The sequence below is a fragment of the Leptonotus elevatus genome, chromosome 10, assembly GCF_054856555.1.
Source record: "Leptonotus elevatus isolate MCC_2025b chromosome 10, RoL_Lele_1.0, whole genome shotgun sequence".
Lineage (NCBI taxonomy): Eukaryota > Metazoa > Chordata > Actinopteri > Syngnathiformes > Syngnathidae > Leptonotus > Leptonotus elevatus.
This window is the reverse complement of record NC_141248.1, coordinates 25,515,685-25,530,906: the sequence shown is the minus strand read 5'-3', so window position 1 is coordinate 25,530,906 and position 15,222 is coordinate 25,515,685. Positions and strand designations below refer to the sequence as shown.

General features: G+C 48.1%; 1 protein-coding gene across 1 annotated transcript; it reads left to right on the top strand.

The window, feature by feature from the left end:
- The first annotated feature begins 363 nt into the window (after positions 1-363).
- Positions 364-15,219, top strand: polr2b (RNA polymerase II subunit B). Its single transcript, XM_086085966.1, has 24 exons — positions 364-506; positions 1,509-1,581; positions 1,707-1,857; positions 2,509-2,621; positions 2,689-2,908; positions 3,945-4,103; positions 4,723-4,887; positions 4,960-5,156; positions 6,771-6,890; positions 6,967-7,153; positions 7,232-7,375; positions 7,463-7,602; positions 8,903-9,014; positions 9,102-9,256; positions 9,697-9,895; positions 10,386-10,554; positions 10,615-10,806; positions 12,082-12,332; positions 12,407-12,496; positions 12,558-12,665; positions 13,559-13,672; positions 13,740-13,900; positions 14,021-14,216; positions 15,059-15,219. The coding sequence occupies exons 1-24, from the start codon at positions 488-490 to the stop codon at positions 15,146-15,148; spliced, it is 3,525 nt and encodes a 1,174-aa protein (XP_085942092.1). The 5' UTR covers positions 364-487; the 3' UTR covers positions 15,149-15,219.
- Positions 15,220-15,222: the final 3 nt, after the last annotated feature.

The window sequence follows — 15,222 nt, the reverse complement described above, 5'->3', positions numbered from 1 at the left end:
AAGATGACCATGTATTTAAGTGCTACTTTTGATATGGTAGATCTCCACATTTTATTAAACAGACAGCCTGGTGGGCATCTCTGGTACTGCTTTTAATCTGACAGGTCGATATTTCTTTGTAAGTATGGATACATGTTCCTCTGGAACCCATGGAATTAAATGTGGGGTTCTCCAGGGTTCAATTTTAGGTCTGCTCACGAGATGGGAGGAGCAAGATGGCTGCTTTGTCGCTTAAACGGCGTACACGGGCGTAGAAGGGCTATCGGCGACCCAGTCATATATTCAGATCAGCACCGGAACTGACTGCCAGCAAGGAGTGCAGTTCCGAGTCTGGCCATGGGAGGCATCGTCGCATCATTTCTTCATTATTGAGCAGCAGCAACTCCTCAGGAGAAGAGAGAGAGAGCAAGAAGCGCGCAGTCGTGTTGTTGTCGGCCGGCATCAAATCTGAACTTGTTGGTTGGTGTTTTTCTTGTTGAGGCTTCAAATGTACGACCAGGACGAAGGTGAGCTCCTCAACATGAACGTTTGATTGAGTCGCCTGCGTGTGAACAAGACCGCTAACGCAAACAAGGAACACAGCGTCGCCGCCGTTGACCACATTGGCTTAGCTTAGCGGAGTTTAGCATCCTCCAGACTGCTACTAGGAATTTGCATAATGGTACTGTCCTATTTCTAAAAGAAAAGACTATCGCGACCTCTCAAGTTCGAGCAAGCCTAGTCAAAGAGAATAAATGAAAGTTCCGATCCAATATGTAGGGACGTAACAATAAATGCATCTAATCATTTTTTTTCATCATCAAAACAAATGTCACTGAAAAGGGCACGAGTAAAAGAGCAAAATCCTTTTTTTAAATTGGCACTGGATATTTTGCCGTGACCGGCAACTCTCTTGCAAGCGTTATTTTGATTGCTCTATTGCCGGAGCGAGTCATGCACTGGTTCTGGTTCTGGTTCTGGTTCTGGTTCTGGTTCTGGTTCTGGTTCTGGTTCTGGTTCTGGTTCTTGCCTCATTTCACCTTGTGTGTCTTTTCACCAACTTTTCATTTTGTTTTGCCACCCAAAATAGGCTGTTGTCTGCATTACCGGCATAAGCCTAACCAGTGCCACAACCCTCCGACAAGTAGAGTAGGACACACTTTGCGTCTGTCAGAAGTGCAGAAATCGCGCCTTTTATTACTTTGAATGGGGAACATTCAATAACTGTTCAATTCTTCTATAAACACGTGAGACAAATCATTTGACCAGTTACTCTGCAAACTTTACTTTGGAATTTAATATTTCTGGAGTTTTTATCATGTCCATGACAGTTAAGAAGAATCAAATGGTACTTGTGGTTCTCGTGCGATTCATGGTAAAATAGCGCCATTTTCAGGTAAGTTGCCGGTCACGGCAAAATGTACAACTTGGTACGTTTGGCTAAGCGTCCATCGTACCCCGAAAAGCCTGGCAAGCTCTCCATCGAGTCGAGGCTCTTACCTCGGTTGCGTATTCTCGCGTGTGTGCAGATAATCAGTATGATGAAGACGACGACGAGATCACGCCGGATCTGTGGCAGGAAGCCTGCTGGATCGTCATCAGGTGCGTTCGCACCGTTGTCAAGGAGTCGACTTCCTATGTGGAATGGCCGACTCTTTTGTTTGGTGCCGTGCGTGGCCGCGGGATCGCTTGGTGCTCAATTGATGTGCGTCTCGCCTCATTTGCAGCTCCTATTTTGACGAGAAGGGTTTGGTGCGGCAGCAGCTGGATTCCTTTGACGAGTTCATCCAGATGTCGGTCCAGAGGATCGTGGAAGACGCGCCGCCCATCGACCTGCAGGCCGAAGCGCAGCACACCTCGGGAGAGGTGGAGGAGCCCGTAAGTTGCCTCCTCGGGAATGCGTTATTTGCTCCTTCGCCACTTCCTAATCGTCGTATTGGCACGCTGTCGCTGTGGCTATTTAGTCTTTTCCAAGTCCGCCAGAGTGACCAAGTGGACCGAACGTTTGCAATCATTCGTCGGTCCCGACTGCTGAAATGCAAGAATTGGCAATTCCTCAAAATGGCACAATGCTGAAACAGGTGGACGAGCCACTTCAACAATAATTCAGAACATTGAATGACGATTCCGTGGAAAATAGAAATGTGCTCTTTGTGTTGGGAAAAGATTTTTCGGGTAAAAGTGTGATTAAAAAAAAACACAAGCCTAAGCCAGAAGAATGTTCAAATGTAAAACAAATGTTGATGATGTTGTTTCTTGTAATTCAGATTGATTGATGGCTTGTTTGTCAGCAAAAACACGGGAAAGGATATTGATTTGAAGTAAGCGCTTATTTCACCGTCTTGAGAAAATTCGACAAAGATGGCGGCCGCTTATGACTTCTGTATTGTTTTCATCTTTTCTTTCCTCGGTGTTTGTGGACTGGAATTTGAATTTATTTTTTGTTCAATGTGACGACGGCGAGCTCGTTCAAGCGCCGAGTCGCGTTCGGAATCAAAATGACGTGCCGTAACTTGTGGTGCGTTGCAGCCGCGTTACCTGCTGAAGTTCGAGCAGATCTACTTGTCCAAGCCCACCCACTGGGAACGAGACGGCGCCCCGTCCCCCATGATGCCCAACGAGGCCCGACTGCGAAACCTCACGTAAGCCCGCCGCCGTTTTTTTTTCTGGCTCCGCCGGCCGCTCTCACCCGCCCGTCCTCGCCACCAGATACTCGGCCCCCCTCTACGTGGACATCACCAAGACCATCATCAAGGAGGGCGAGGATCAGCTGCAGACGCAGCATCAGAAGACCTTCATCGGCAAAATTCCCATCATGCTGCGCTCCACTTACTGCCTGCTCAGCGGCCTGACCGACCGAGACCTGTGCGAGCTCAACGAGTGCCCGCTGGACCCCGGCGGATACTTCATCATCAACGGCTCCGAGAAGGTGCGCAAAAGGAAAACAAAAAAATGCCGTTGTTGTTAAAAATGACACCTAACCAAGAATTAGCAACCATTCATTATTATTCGTTGGCATTTTTTAAAGAATAATAGTTCCAATAAGAATATGACTATTATCGTGTTAAAGCATTCATTCATTATCAGCCATTCCGGCTGGAGGTGGCGAGCAAATAAGGTGGAGGTGGCCGCCTCTGAATTTTGTAGACAGGAAAAACCCTGGAATCGGATAGGAGATGTTGTCAGGCTGAAATTCCGACAATGATTGTGGATCAAAAAGAGGATTCTTATTCTCAGGTACGGAAACAATCTTCCATCATTTAGACAGACATCTTGTGGTTTTGATTCACTTGATCAATTATTAGTTGTCAATGGATTTATTGTTGCACCGCTAATCTACAAAACGCAGCACATTTTATTGCCCTTTAACGCTCTTTTTCGTGAATCATAATGAAATTAAATAGAAAACGCAAAAATGCAGTTCAACGGTGTCAAAGTTCATCAAATTGAAGTGAGCTGAATTTGGCCCAAGATGAATTACTCAAATGAATCGACAGCTCATTTCATTAATCAATTCATGGTTTTGTGACCTCGTTTAACTTCAAATTGCCCAAATTTCAGCCTTTCAACCATAAATATTCTCTAAATTCATGCTGTTTTTTTCTTCCTTTAAAATAAAACGTTTGCCAACATCTGCTTTGACTTTGGAAAATAATGAAAACAAAATGTGTTTTTCCATTTTCGGATGAATAATGCGGACCAAACCAGTAACTAAATTATCATCAATTAATGTTTGCTTTTTCTGCACTGCCAATTTTGCAATCATCTGTTTTTAAAATTAAGCAATGGAAACAAAAAGTGTTTCTATTCATTGAGTATTCAAATTTGTAATCCAACAGATTAATTTGTGATGGAAATAATGGCAAGTTGCAGCACTCGTAAAATGTCCTTGTTGTCCGCTGCCTCCAAATGTGGCGTGCGCTTGGAAACGCAGACGAGGTGACGTGACGTGCAACCGTGTTCAGGTGCTGATCGCTCAGGAGAAGATGGCCACCAACACGGTGTACGTGTTCGCCAAGAAGGACTCCAAGTACGCCTTCACGGGCGAGTGCCGCTCCTGCTTGGAGAACTCGTCGCGTCCCACCAGCACCATCTGGGTCAGCATGATGGCGCGAGGAGGACAGGTAGGTCAAAAGCAGGTCCAGTTTAAACAAAAGAAACAAATCGGCACCACACCGCCTGAAAATGGTGGCAGTGAATGAGTTGAGGGCACATGAAGAGAAGTTCCAATACTTCCCTATTACACAGAGCTGTGGCGCCATTTTGTGACCTTTCAGAAAAAGACACAAAAAGGTGAATAGGTTCAGAGTTTTTCAGCCAAGGGTTGGACCTACTGTAGGTTCCACAGAAGAAGAAAAAAAGGGATTATTGAAGACGGTAGCGTTGCAGCAATTGGGTCCTTGTTTAACTTGCAACTGTCCAAAGGCTTCGAATTTTAGCCTCTCAAACTATCAATCTTTTGATTTCCACGGAGGCAGACATTTTGTTTTCTCCAAATCGCCTTTTACTTAAGAGAACAACAATCGCTATTTCTGCCCATTTTTTGATGGAAAATACGTATTCATCAGTTTCCTGGACTGTCAATTGGGAGTCGTCTCTTGTTTTGGATTAAAGCGATGGATATTTGTTTTGTAATCGGATTCATCGGTTAATGGGAACTGCGATGTAAGGATGTTTAAAGTAACGGTTAGCTGCATCCGTCGGCCACCCGCAAGTCCCCGATGATGTGTTTTTGTCACTCAGGGCGTGAAAAAGAGCGCCATCGGCCAGAGGATCGTGTCCACGCTGCCGTACATCCGCCAGGAAGTCCCCATCATCATCGTCTTCCGAGCGTTGGGCTTCGTGTCGGACCGAGACATCCTGGAGCACATCATCTACGACTTTGACGACCCCGAGATGATGGAGATGGTGCGTAGCGTACTTGTGGGCATCGTGCACGGCGGGCGCCGCCTCGTGACTCGGGTGCTTGCGCTCGTTCAGGTGAAGCCGTCGCTGGACGAAGCCTTCGTCATCCAGGAGCAAAACGTGGCCTTGAACTTCATCGGGTCCAGGGGAGCCAAACCGGGAGTCACCAAAGAGCGCAGGATCAAGTACGCCAAAGAAGTCCTGCAGAAAGAAATGCTGCCGCACGTCGGCGTCAGCGACTTTTGCGAGACCAAGAAGGCCTACTTCCTCGGGTGAGCAAACCAAAAGCGCCGTGAGTTGTCAACCGCCAAAGTCGAGCCGAGTCTAATTTTTTTAGTCGCAAAGGGGCTTGACAAGGCCACAGTTGACAAAAATCAAAGAAGTGAATTCTCCCGCACGTCTCCCGTTGTGGCTTTGAGAGAGAAAAAAATTGCAAATACGTCTTGACGTACGAGTTGAATTTGAAAACTCCAAACACTCGTATATCAAATCAGCTCTCCTCGTTGCATTGAGAAATGCTGTCAATCTGTTCCAACGCTGAAGGATTTTTGTGCGTGTTTGTTGTTGGCACACTATAATATTGTGCTTGCTAAAAACGGTCATAACAAACAGTTCACAGGTCTCGACACTACGACCAATCCACCCGCAAGCGATGTCATCTGAAACTACGCTATGCAAATTGGGACAACTTTACTTCAGCAAATACGGTCATGCTGTATCTCCCTCAAAAACCTGTGGTGCTCCCAGTGCAAAAGTTAGCGTAGAGCCCTGCTTCACTTGACTTTATTGCATTGTCCCTTGTAGGGCGATTTTGTTTGCACACAAAAACAATACAATCAAATAAAACCTGAGCAGCAACGTTTTTCTGCATGATGAATTCAATCCACTGCTGTGCTGGTCATTACCACGTCATTGTTTGTGAGCAAGAAGCTAACTGGATTTTCCTATGTGGTTGTTGTAGTTTGATAGTTCGAGCTCGAGCTTGTTATCCATTGAGTCGAGTCGCGTTTCCTGTCAACGTGCGCCACCTCAACATTTTCATTTCATTTCAAAATGCATTTTGCGATCAAGCTGAAGCTGTCATTGGACTTATTTTCCAAACAGGCCAGGAGAAGCTTATCCAGGCAGGGGACGTGATTCTTATAACGGTCTTCTGGCTAAATAAAAATTAAATGGCTGACTGCAGCTCGGGTTCTAAGATCAGAGCACGTGACTGCGGTCCTCCAGGCTGCTCGCTGTCGAATTGACTTGAAAGTTGTGCTGCTGCTCTGCTGACTGACTGACTGACTGACTGACTGACTGCGTTGTCCAAATGCAAATGGGTGGAGCCAGCAGGCCTCTGCGGACGCCGGTCAATGAAGTGGAGGCCAGATTTCAAAGCAAACATGGTAAAGCAGCATTTTGCTGTGATGCTGCACGGCAATGGAAGAAGCTGCCAAGTCGGTGGACACGTTTGTTGTTTCGTCTCGCTCGCTCGCCCCAGAAGGCACCGTGCACAGCTAAGCACTTGATACGTATTGAGATGATGATGAATCCAAGCATTAATACTCGAAATAGGGGCGTTAAAAAAAAATCGATTCAGCAATATATCGTTCAAACATGAAACAGATTGCAACCTGTTTGGTAAATACAGTGGCTCACACTTATAAGCCTGAAGTACATCTTCATACAAACCTTGCAGTGTATCTTACATGTACAAGTTTACTGATTAGTATTTTCTAAATTTGAATTGGGAAAAAATCCCAATAATTGACTTCTAGATTTGTATAGGGATTGATCGGTATCGAATCGAATCGTGACCTATGAATCATGATACAGATCGAATCACAAGGTACTGGGCGATGTCCCGTGGAGTTTGACGTGCGGATTTTGCGTGTGCTGCTCAGGTACATGGTCCACCGGCTGCTGCTGGCCGCTCTGGGCAGACGAGAGCTGGACGACCGAGATCACTACGGCAACAAGAGGCTGGACCTGGCCGGTCCGCTCCTGGCCTTCCTTTTCAGAGGGTCGGTGGCCGCCGCGCCGCACCTCGTCCGCGTTGTCTTTTGCGGGCCTGCGCTTGAACTTCCCGTCTCACGTCAGAATGTTCAAGAACCTGCTGAAGGAGATTCGCATCTACGCGCAGAAGTTCATCGACAGAAGCAAAGACTTCAACCTGGAGCTGGCCATCAAGACCAGGATCATCTCGGACGGGCTCAAGTACTCGCTGGCCACCGGCAACTGGGGCGACGTCAAGAAGGCCCACCAGGCCCGGGCCGGTGTGTCCCAGGTTGGGGCGGCGCGCACGCATGCGCGCGCTATGATGTCATTTCCGTCCCATCTGACCCAGCGCTTGGTCTTGTCGTAGGTGCTGAACCGGCTCACCTTTGCGTCCACGCTGTCTCACCTGCGCCGCGTCAACTCCCCAATCGGACGCGATGGCAAACTGGCCAAACCCAGACAGCTGCACAACACGCTGTGGGGGATGGTGTGCCCCGCCGAGACCCCCGAGGTCGGTGCTCGTCGCAACAGCCGCACGTCAAGCCAACGCCACCAAACCAATGTTTGATTTTGTGTGTGTGTGTGTTGGGGTCCTAAGGGTCACGCTGTGGGCCTGGTCAAGAACCTGGCCCTGATGGCTTACATCTCTGTAGGATCTCAACCTTCTCCCATCCTGGAGTTCTTAGAGGAGTGGAGCATGGAGAACCTGGAAGAGATATCACCTGCCGCCATTGCCGAGTCAGTCTCACACGCGCACGCACGCGCACGCACGCGCGCACACACACGCGCACACACGTTGAGATGGCTGTGCGATCTTGGCTTCACTTTTTCTGACGTCACCATTTTGACTTTGAAATGCTATGACACCCTTCACCCTTGGGACTGCACTTTTGATGACTGCGTTGTTATGGCAACAAAAGCACGACTACTCTGTTGTGACTACACGTGTACGACGTTTAATTGAGATATTTTTGGCATGTGTTGTCCTTACCGCAGTAGTTTTAATGTGTCATGCATTTGACTTTTATTGGAGTATTTTTGGTAAGACAAAACACAACTTTTACTTGCTGCGTTTCTTTTTCTCCTTTTTTTAGTAGTCTACATGTTTTAGCCAGCCAAAGTGACTTCCACCTTGGCAGCTGTCACATGACACAGAAGTTTTCAAAGTGACTCGTGTTCCTGAAAGCAGCTCAAATACAAGAGCGGCAACCTTTTGCACTCGTTCATGAGTGGAGACAAAGATGTGCCACAAATAAATAAATAAATAATTAATGAATATATAATAAATAAATAGATAAATACGTACCTCATCCCCTCCCAGGTCTCGACACGCGGGATGCGATAAGCAGCCGCGACGGCGGCAGCAACAGATGTTACAACAGATTTAATTATCTAGTAAATTGGAGGCAATCTTAACCTTTTTATTGTAAACAGAAGTTTCACTACAGTGCGTTATTCCAGTATGAACATCGTCCATTTCCTATACAATTGCATTATTATATTAACTGTTACAAAAAACGGTGAAGAAAACTTACCAGACAAATTAACCCTGTACAAACAAGCTGTCGCTTTGCGTGAAGTATCATACGAAATGATTTTTTGTAGTTTTTTACAAAATGATAGTCGGACCCTGCAAAAATGATCTCTATTTTGCTGGGTTGCCCACTGAAGCATTGGCTCATCAATGAAACCTTCGCTGATTGATTTTAGCCCCCGGCGACAGCGGCAGAATATTTTCAACTTTCTAGTATCGCGTCGCAGGCCCACACGTGCACAAAATTTCACATGCACCGATGTCGAGTGTCGCCCATGGGGAGGGGGGAGGCGATTTTCGCCTTTTCGCCTTGTCGCCCTGATTCCATAGGAAATGAATTGAGAGCGAGCGACGTCGCCTCCCGTGTGCAGAGCCAATTTCTCGAGAACTTGTTTGGAAGACATTTTACTTTGATTTAAGTCACGTTACTCCGATTGTGACGACACTGAGGTCACAAAAATGCCACTATCTTGGATTTATTGTGACATTTTGTGGACACGGCAGCGCCACCAAGATTTTTGTGAACGGCTGCTGGGTGGGAATCCACAAGGATCCCGAGCAGCTGATGAACACGCTGCGGAAGCTTCGGCGCCAGATGGACATCATCGTGTCTGAGGTAGCTGGCTGGTGGGCGGGGGTTCACTTCCTCCTCCTCGTAATGGTCCTCGCCATTCACGCTCCTCGCCCGCCTTTCACCCGCCAGGTGTCCATGATCCGAGACATTCGAGAGCGCGAGATCAGGATCTACACGGACGCCGGACGCATCTGCAGACCGCTTCTGATCGTCGAGAAGCAGAAACTGTTGCTCAAAAGGCGACACATCGACCAGCTCAAAGAGAGAGAGTACAACAACTACAGGTGACGGGGCAAAGTATGGCGTCTTGTGGATGTATAAAAATAAATAAATCAACCCAATGCAATTTCTTGGTAACATTTAAAACGCGCAGTTGTTCTGACGCATGGACACATTTTGTTTGTTTTGCTGTCTGCGATTGTGTGAGTGCAAAATGGCTGCCACATCCTGGCATTTCACATCACAGCTCCCAAAATCAAGAGGCTCCCTCAAGTGTCAGCCTGAGTCATGTTTGGAAAAGAAGCAAACAAATTTGTGTTCAATTTCATGAAACGGCAAATTGAGCAATCCTGTTGCTCCATAAATGGAATTGTCATCTTCAAATGCTTGAAATACGCCCAAATTTCTTTTCAAAAGGAATTTCCATGGCCCGTGTCTTTACGGTTATTGATCAAATGATATAGAAAGACAAATGTGAATCCAAATCGTCGTCCTGTGGCTTCAGCTGGCAGGATCTGGTGGCGAGCGGCGTGGTGGAGTACATCGACACGCTGGAGGAGGAGACGGTGATGCTGGCCATGACCCCCGATGACCTTCAGGAGAAAGGTGTGGCTTACTGCTCCACTTACACCCACTGTGAGATCCATCCGTCCATGATCCTGGGGGTGTGCGCCTCCATCATCCCCTTTCCCGATCACAACCAGGTGGGTCGTCCGTCCGTCTGTCCGTCCCTCCCAATTCTGCACCTGGAGCCGTCAGCTGGCATTCTGATCTTGTTGTCCGTTCAGCAGCTTTTGAAGTGTACACGCCGCACACAAAAATACAAAATCGGCCATGGAACAATTTTTGCTCGTGTTGTGCCTTGCGTGCTCCGATCAGAACGCCGCACGTGTAAAGATGGTGTTCCACCACCGTTGTGGAATGTCAGAGTTGTCGCGTGGTGATGATCCCGTGAACTGACAAACACACAGATGAGCAGACGCCACTAATGGCTGCCGCGTGTCTCAGATGCCGATCAATTGGTGCAGCCGCATTATCGATACATGTGAATGGAATTGCACCGAAAGAACAAGACCAATTTGTACTTATTTCTGGCTTCTTAGGCCCGCCCCAACGTACCGGTCGGTCTGCTTGAGGTCAAATGAGTTTCCCAGCGAGTCGGAGTGACTGTTTCCTGTTTCTGTTTGCGTTCAGTCCCCCAGGAACACGTACCAGTCGGCCATGGGCAAGCAGGCCATGGGCGTCTACATCACCAACTTCCACGTTCGCATGGACACGCTGGCGCACGTCCTCTACTACCCTCAGAAGCCGCTGGTCACCACGCGCTCCATGGAGTACCTGCGCTTCAGAGAGCTGCCAGCAGGTGCGCACGCATGCCACGGCCGCTCACGACCGCTCGCTCACGACCGCTTCCCGTCGGCAGGCATCAACTCCATCGTGGCCATCGCCTCGTACACGGGCTACAACCAGGAGGACTCGGTCATCATGAACCGCTCGGCCGTGGACCGAGGCTTCTTCAGGTCCGTCTTCTATCGCTCCTACAAGGAGCAGGAGTCCAAGAAGGGCTTTGACCAGGAAGAGATCTTTGAGAAGCCCACCAAGGAGACCTGCCAGGGTGAGCGCGTCCTCGCATCCACTCGTCGCCAAACCGACGTACCCGTTTGTGTGTATAAATGTCATAATTCAAATAGACGTCATTTGCACTTTCTACGGTCAGTAAAAGACAAAAACATTCAGCATATACGCACAGTGGCATTTTCACCACAGAGAAACAATGCAGTCATGTAACGTAAGATGGCCGCCGCACACAAAGTAGTTCCTGTAGTCAAAAGATTCCTTGCGAACAGAGCATGTGCAAAACACAAAACAATTTTGCGTCGAAAGCGTGTACCCGATCATGTTTATATGAACCAATATTTGTGTTTGAAAAGAGCATATCGCCGGCGTGGGGCCATGTTAAGGCTTTTCGTGGCCGTTTGGTTTTTTGTTTAGAGTGGTGGACTATGTGCGTGTGTTGGTGCTCCTTCCTGATTGGTGGTCCTCGTCCCCGGTTCAGGCCACCATTCGGTGCCAGCGATTTTGAGTGTCCTCGTGTGTTTGCTTGCTTTTTGGTTCAGTCCCACGCAGTCCCTGCGCCTCTTTGGTTGTTTTTGTTCTGATTTAGTGTCCGCTGTCTTTCGTGGGGTGCGCCATTGCCATCAATTGGACCATTCTCTAATTGCCACCTTCCATGCCTGTGACTTAAGAACTTGACCATAACCGTCATCACCTTTTTCGGGCAGTCACTATTCATTCGGGTGCACTTTGACAGGCGGTGATTCGGGAGCGGCGGCTCCATTTTGTCCTCTTTTTGGTGAGGCGTCTGCGTGTTGGTGTTATGTTGCGTGTTCTCCCCATGTCCAGTTTGTCCACCCGTTTGGTTCAATGTGCCCACTTTTTCCATCCCTCCCCTCCTCCGTGTGTGCTAGCCACGCCATAACATCACTCGGCACGTAACGGGCCAAAACCTTGTACCTCCAAAATCGTTACTTTTCAGGAGACCCCAAAAACGGCATTGACGTTGCGTCATCGTAACGAGCGAGCCATTTTAACACTTAAGGTTGGTCAATCATTTGTAAAAATGACACTCGCACATGTGGACGGACCAAAGTTTTTGAGAAACTCTGAAATTTGTGACTTAGGAGGTTTTGGCCCGACGCCAGCCATATTCAGGTTTTGACACGCCTTCCAAAAGGCAAACCTTGGCAATGTTGCGCTTTTGAAAGTTTCGCCGACTGCACGCAAACGACATCAGCGTCTTCCGACGTCACGTCTCAGATATGACATCGTTGCGCGTCATCACGCAGTACGTGACCTGATTGCGTCAATGACGTGGCACGCCTCCTCGCAGGTATGCGTCACGCCATCTACGACAAGCTGGACGACGACGGCCTGATTGCCCCGGGCGTGCGCGTTTCGGGCGAGGACGTGATCATCGGCAAGACGGTGACGCTGCCCGACAACGACGACGAGCTGGACAGCAGCAACCGGCGCTACACCAAGCGCGACTGCAGCACCTTCCTCCGCACCAGCGAGACCGGCATCGTGGACCAGGTCATGGTCACGCTCAACCAGGAGGGATACAAGTTCTGCAAAATTCGGGTAACTCCCACCGCGCCGTCGCCACCTGACGGCCGGACCGCGTCACCTGACGTCTTCCGCCTTTGTCACGGCAGGTCCGTTCGGTGCGGATCCCTCAGATCGGAGACAAGTTTGCCAGCAGGCACGGACAGAAGGGAACCTGCGGCATCCAGTACAGGCAGGAGGTAAACGGCTCGTCCAGGGCTAGCAAGCGGGCGCCGTCGTCACGCTTGTTTTGTTTGGCAGGACATGCCGTTCACGTGCGAGGGCATCACGCCCGACATCATCATCAACCCGCACGCCATCCCGTCCAGAATGACTGTCGGCCATCTTATCGAGTGCTTGCAGGGCAAGGTGAGTCGGACCCGGCTTATGTTGGGACTTTGATAGCAGTGTAGAGAATAACGGCGTTCGGTAACTCTGAACCATAAAGGGACTAATGTAATTATTTTCCCTATATTTGAAGCGCCGTTATTGAATGAGAAATGCGTTGCGGTACAATTTATTTATTAGTTTTAAGACGTTGCAGAAAACTTGCTGGAAAATGTCATTTGCGCAGTTAGCGGCACTGTTGTTGTCGGACCTCGTCACAATAAAAGTGCCTTGACAGCTGAAATGTGTAGTGACTTTTATTTTGGAGGTGCGGCGGGAAGCGTGTCACGACGTGACGGACGTGTCGTCCTTCAGGACCTTAAAACGTTGCATATTTTAGCAAAGAGTCCGTGTCTTCGCCTGGAACTGGTTTGACAACTTTGACAAGAGTGAAATTACCGCTAGATGACATATGTGCCACAAATCACCGTATATCCAGCATTATTTTTATTATTATTATGATTGCTGTCATAACTGGCCGTGGTAGAACATACATCACCACTCCAAATGTAAAGATTATTATTATTATTATATGATACGTCATGGGGTGAGGCATTTGTGTGACAAATACTCACAAAAATAAATAAAAAACACCCTTTATAGCCTGGACATAATTAGAATTCCTTGTATAGAAATAGAATGATGATGATGACAATAGTAAGAATATATAAAAAATCTAAATTGTTTGATATAAAACCTTTTTTTTTCTTTCTTTTTCGTAGTGAAAATAGTTACTTTGCCTGGTAACGAGCTACTTTTTAATGAAGTAATTCAATTACTAACTCAGTTACTTTTTTAAGCACGTATGAATGACTTTTTGAAAGTAACGTTCCCAACACTGTTTGATAGCCCGACTTGTCGTCTCCTCCCCGCAGGTTTCGGCCAACAAAGGCGAGATTGGCGACGCCACGCCTTTCAACGACGCCGTCAACGTGCAGAAGGTCTCCAACCTGCTCTCGGAGTACGGCTACCACCTGAGGGGAAACGAGGTGAGCGCGACTTGGGATGCCCCGCCCCCACACTTTTGACCCCATTGACCGAGCGGGCCGTGCTCAGGTTCTGTACAACGGCTTCACGGGCCGTAAGCTGACGTCGCAGATCTTCATCGGGCCCACCTACTACCAGCGCCTCAAGCACATGGTGGACGACAAGATCCACTCCAGGGCCCGCGGGCCCGTGCAGATCCTCAACAGGCAGCCCATGGAGGGACGATCGCGGTGAGACCGAACGCCGGCGCTGATTGTCCTTTTATCAAATGAAATGAAATTGAAAGGCTCTGCTTTATTTCTCACGATGCCAGTCCGTCTGTTTGATGTGCCATGTGACGTGCGTTTCAGCGACGGCGGCCTTCGCTTTGGCGAGATGGAGCGCGACTGCCAGATCGCTCACGGCGCCGCCCAGTTCCTGCGCGAGCGTCTCTTCGAGGCGTCCGATCCCTACCAGGTGCACGTGTGCAACCTGTGCGGACTCATGGCCATCGCCAACACGCGCACACACACGTACGAGTGTCGCGGCTGCCGCAACAAGACGCAGGTAACGAACGCGCGCAACGGTTTGTTAACGCTGAGGTCATCCAAGTCACGAGCATTGACAAACACACTTTTGTCTGGCGCCGAGAAGCTCAAATTGCGATCTTACAAAAAGTGCAACAGTTCATCAATGAATCGTTAGGAGGCCGTTGTTGAACCACAAATTGTTGCAACCTTTTTGATTTGTTGTGCAAACAATCTCCTTTTACTTTGGAAAGCAATTGCTGCCGATTGTTCTGCAGAGCAGGACCTGAAATTGATTTATTCCGTTAGAAAACGTGTCCTGCTTTTTAACAAAGGGATAGAAATCATTTTAAAAAGCGAAACACAAATTGATTGATTGATTATTCAACTAATTGTTATTTGCAAGTTGCCTAAATCTTGAAGAGACTTTGTTCATTCCAAAGGGTTGACGTTTGGGCCCGACCTATTCATCTGTAGACGATTCAAAATGGCCGGCCGCTTTGACGTTAGCCCTTTTCAAACTAATGGCAATTGGCGGGATTTTTTTCAGATTCAACGCTATGACGACGATATGCACTTACTTTCTCAAGAATCTGTAAATGGCGTTTAGTGTTGGAGTCGTTTGTCCACTAGAGGGAGGAGAGATTCCTTGCAGTCAAATCTGCATTTTGGGAAAATGGAAATGTGTGCTTGCGAATTAAGGATCAAGTCTTTTCAAATGTTTTGCCTGCAATTCACATCTTAGTTGTCGTAAGCATTATTGGAGTGATTCGATTTTTTTTTTCCATTCATTTTTTTCTGCTAAGTGTCAGAATTGGGCCCTTGTCATTTGCAGCCATACTTGATCCTTTTGCTGACGGCCGCGGTTTGTGATGTTTTCAGATCTCGTTGGTGCGTATGCCGTACGCGTGCAAACTTCTCTTCCAGGAGTTGATGTCCATGAGCATCGCTCCTCGGATGATGACGTCGTAGCCGCAACTTCTGGGACCACCTTTTGACTTGTCTTTGATTTTGTAAACAATAAAAGTGACGCGAGCACACAATGG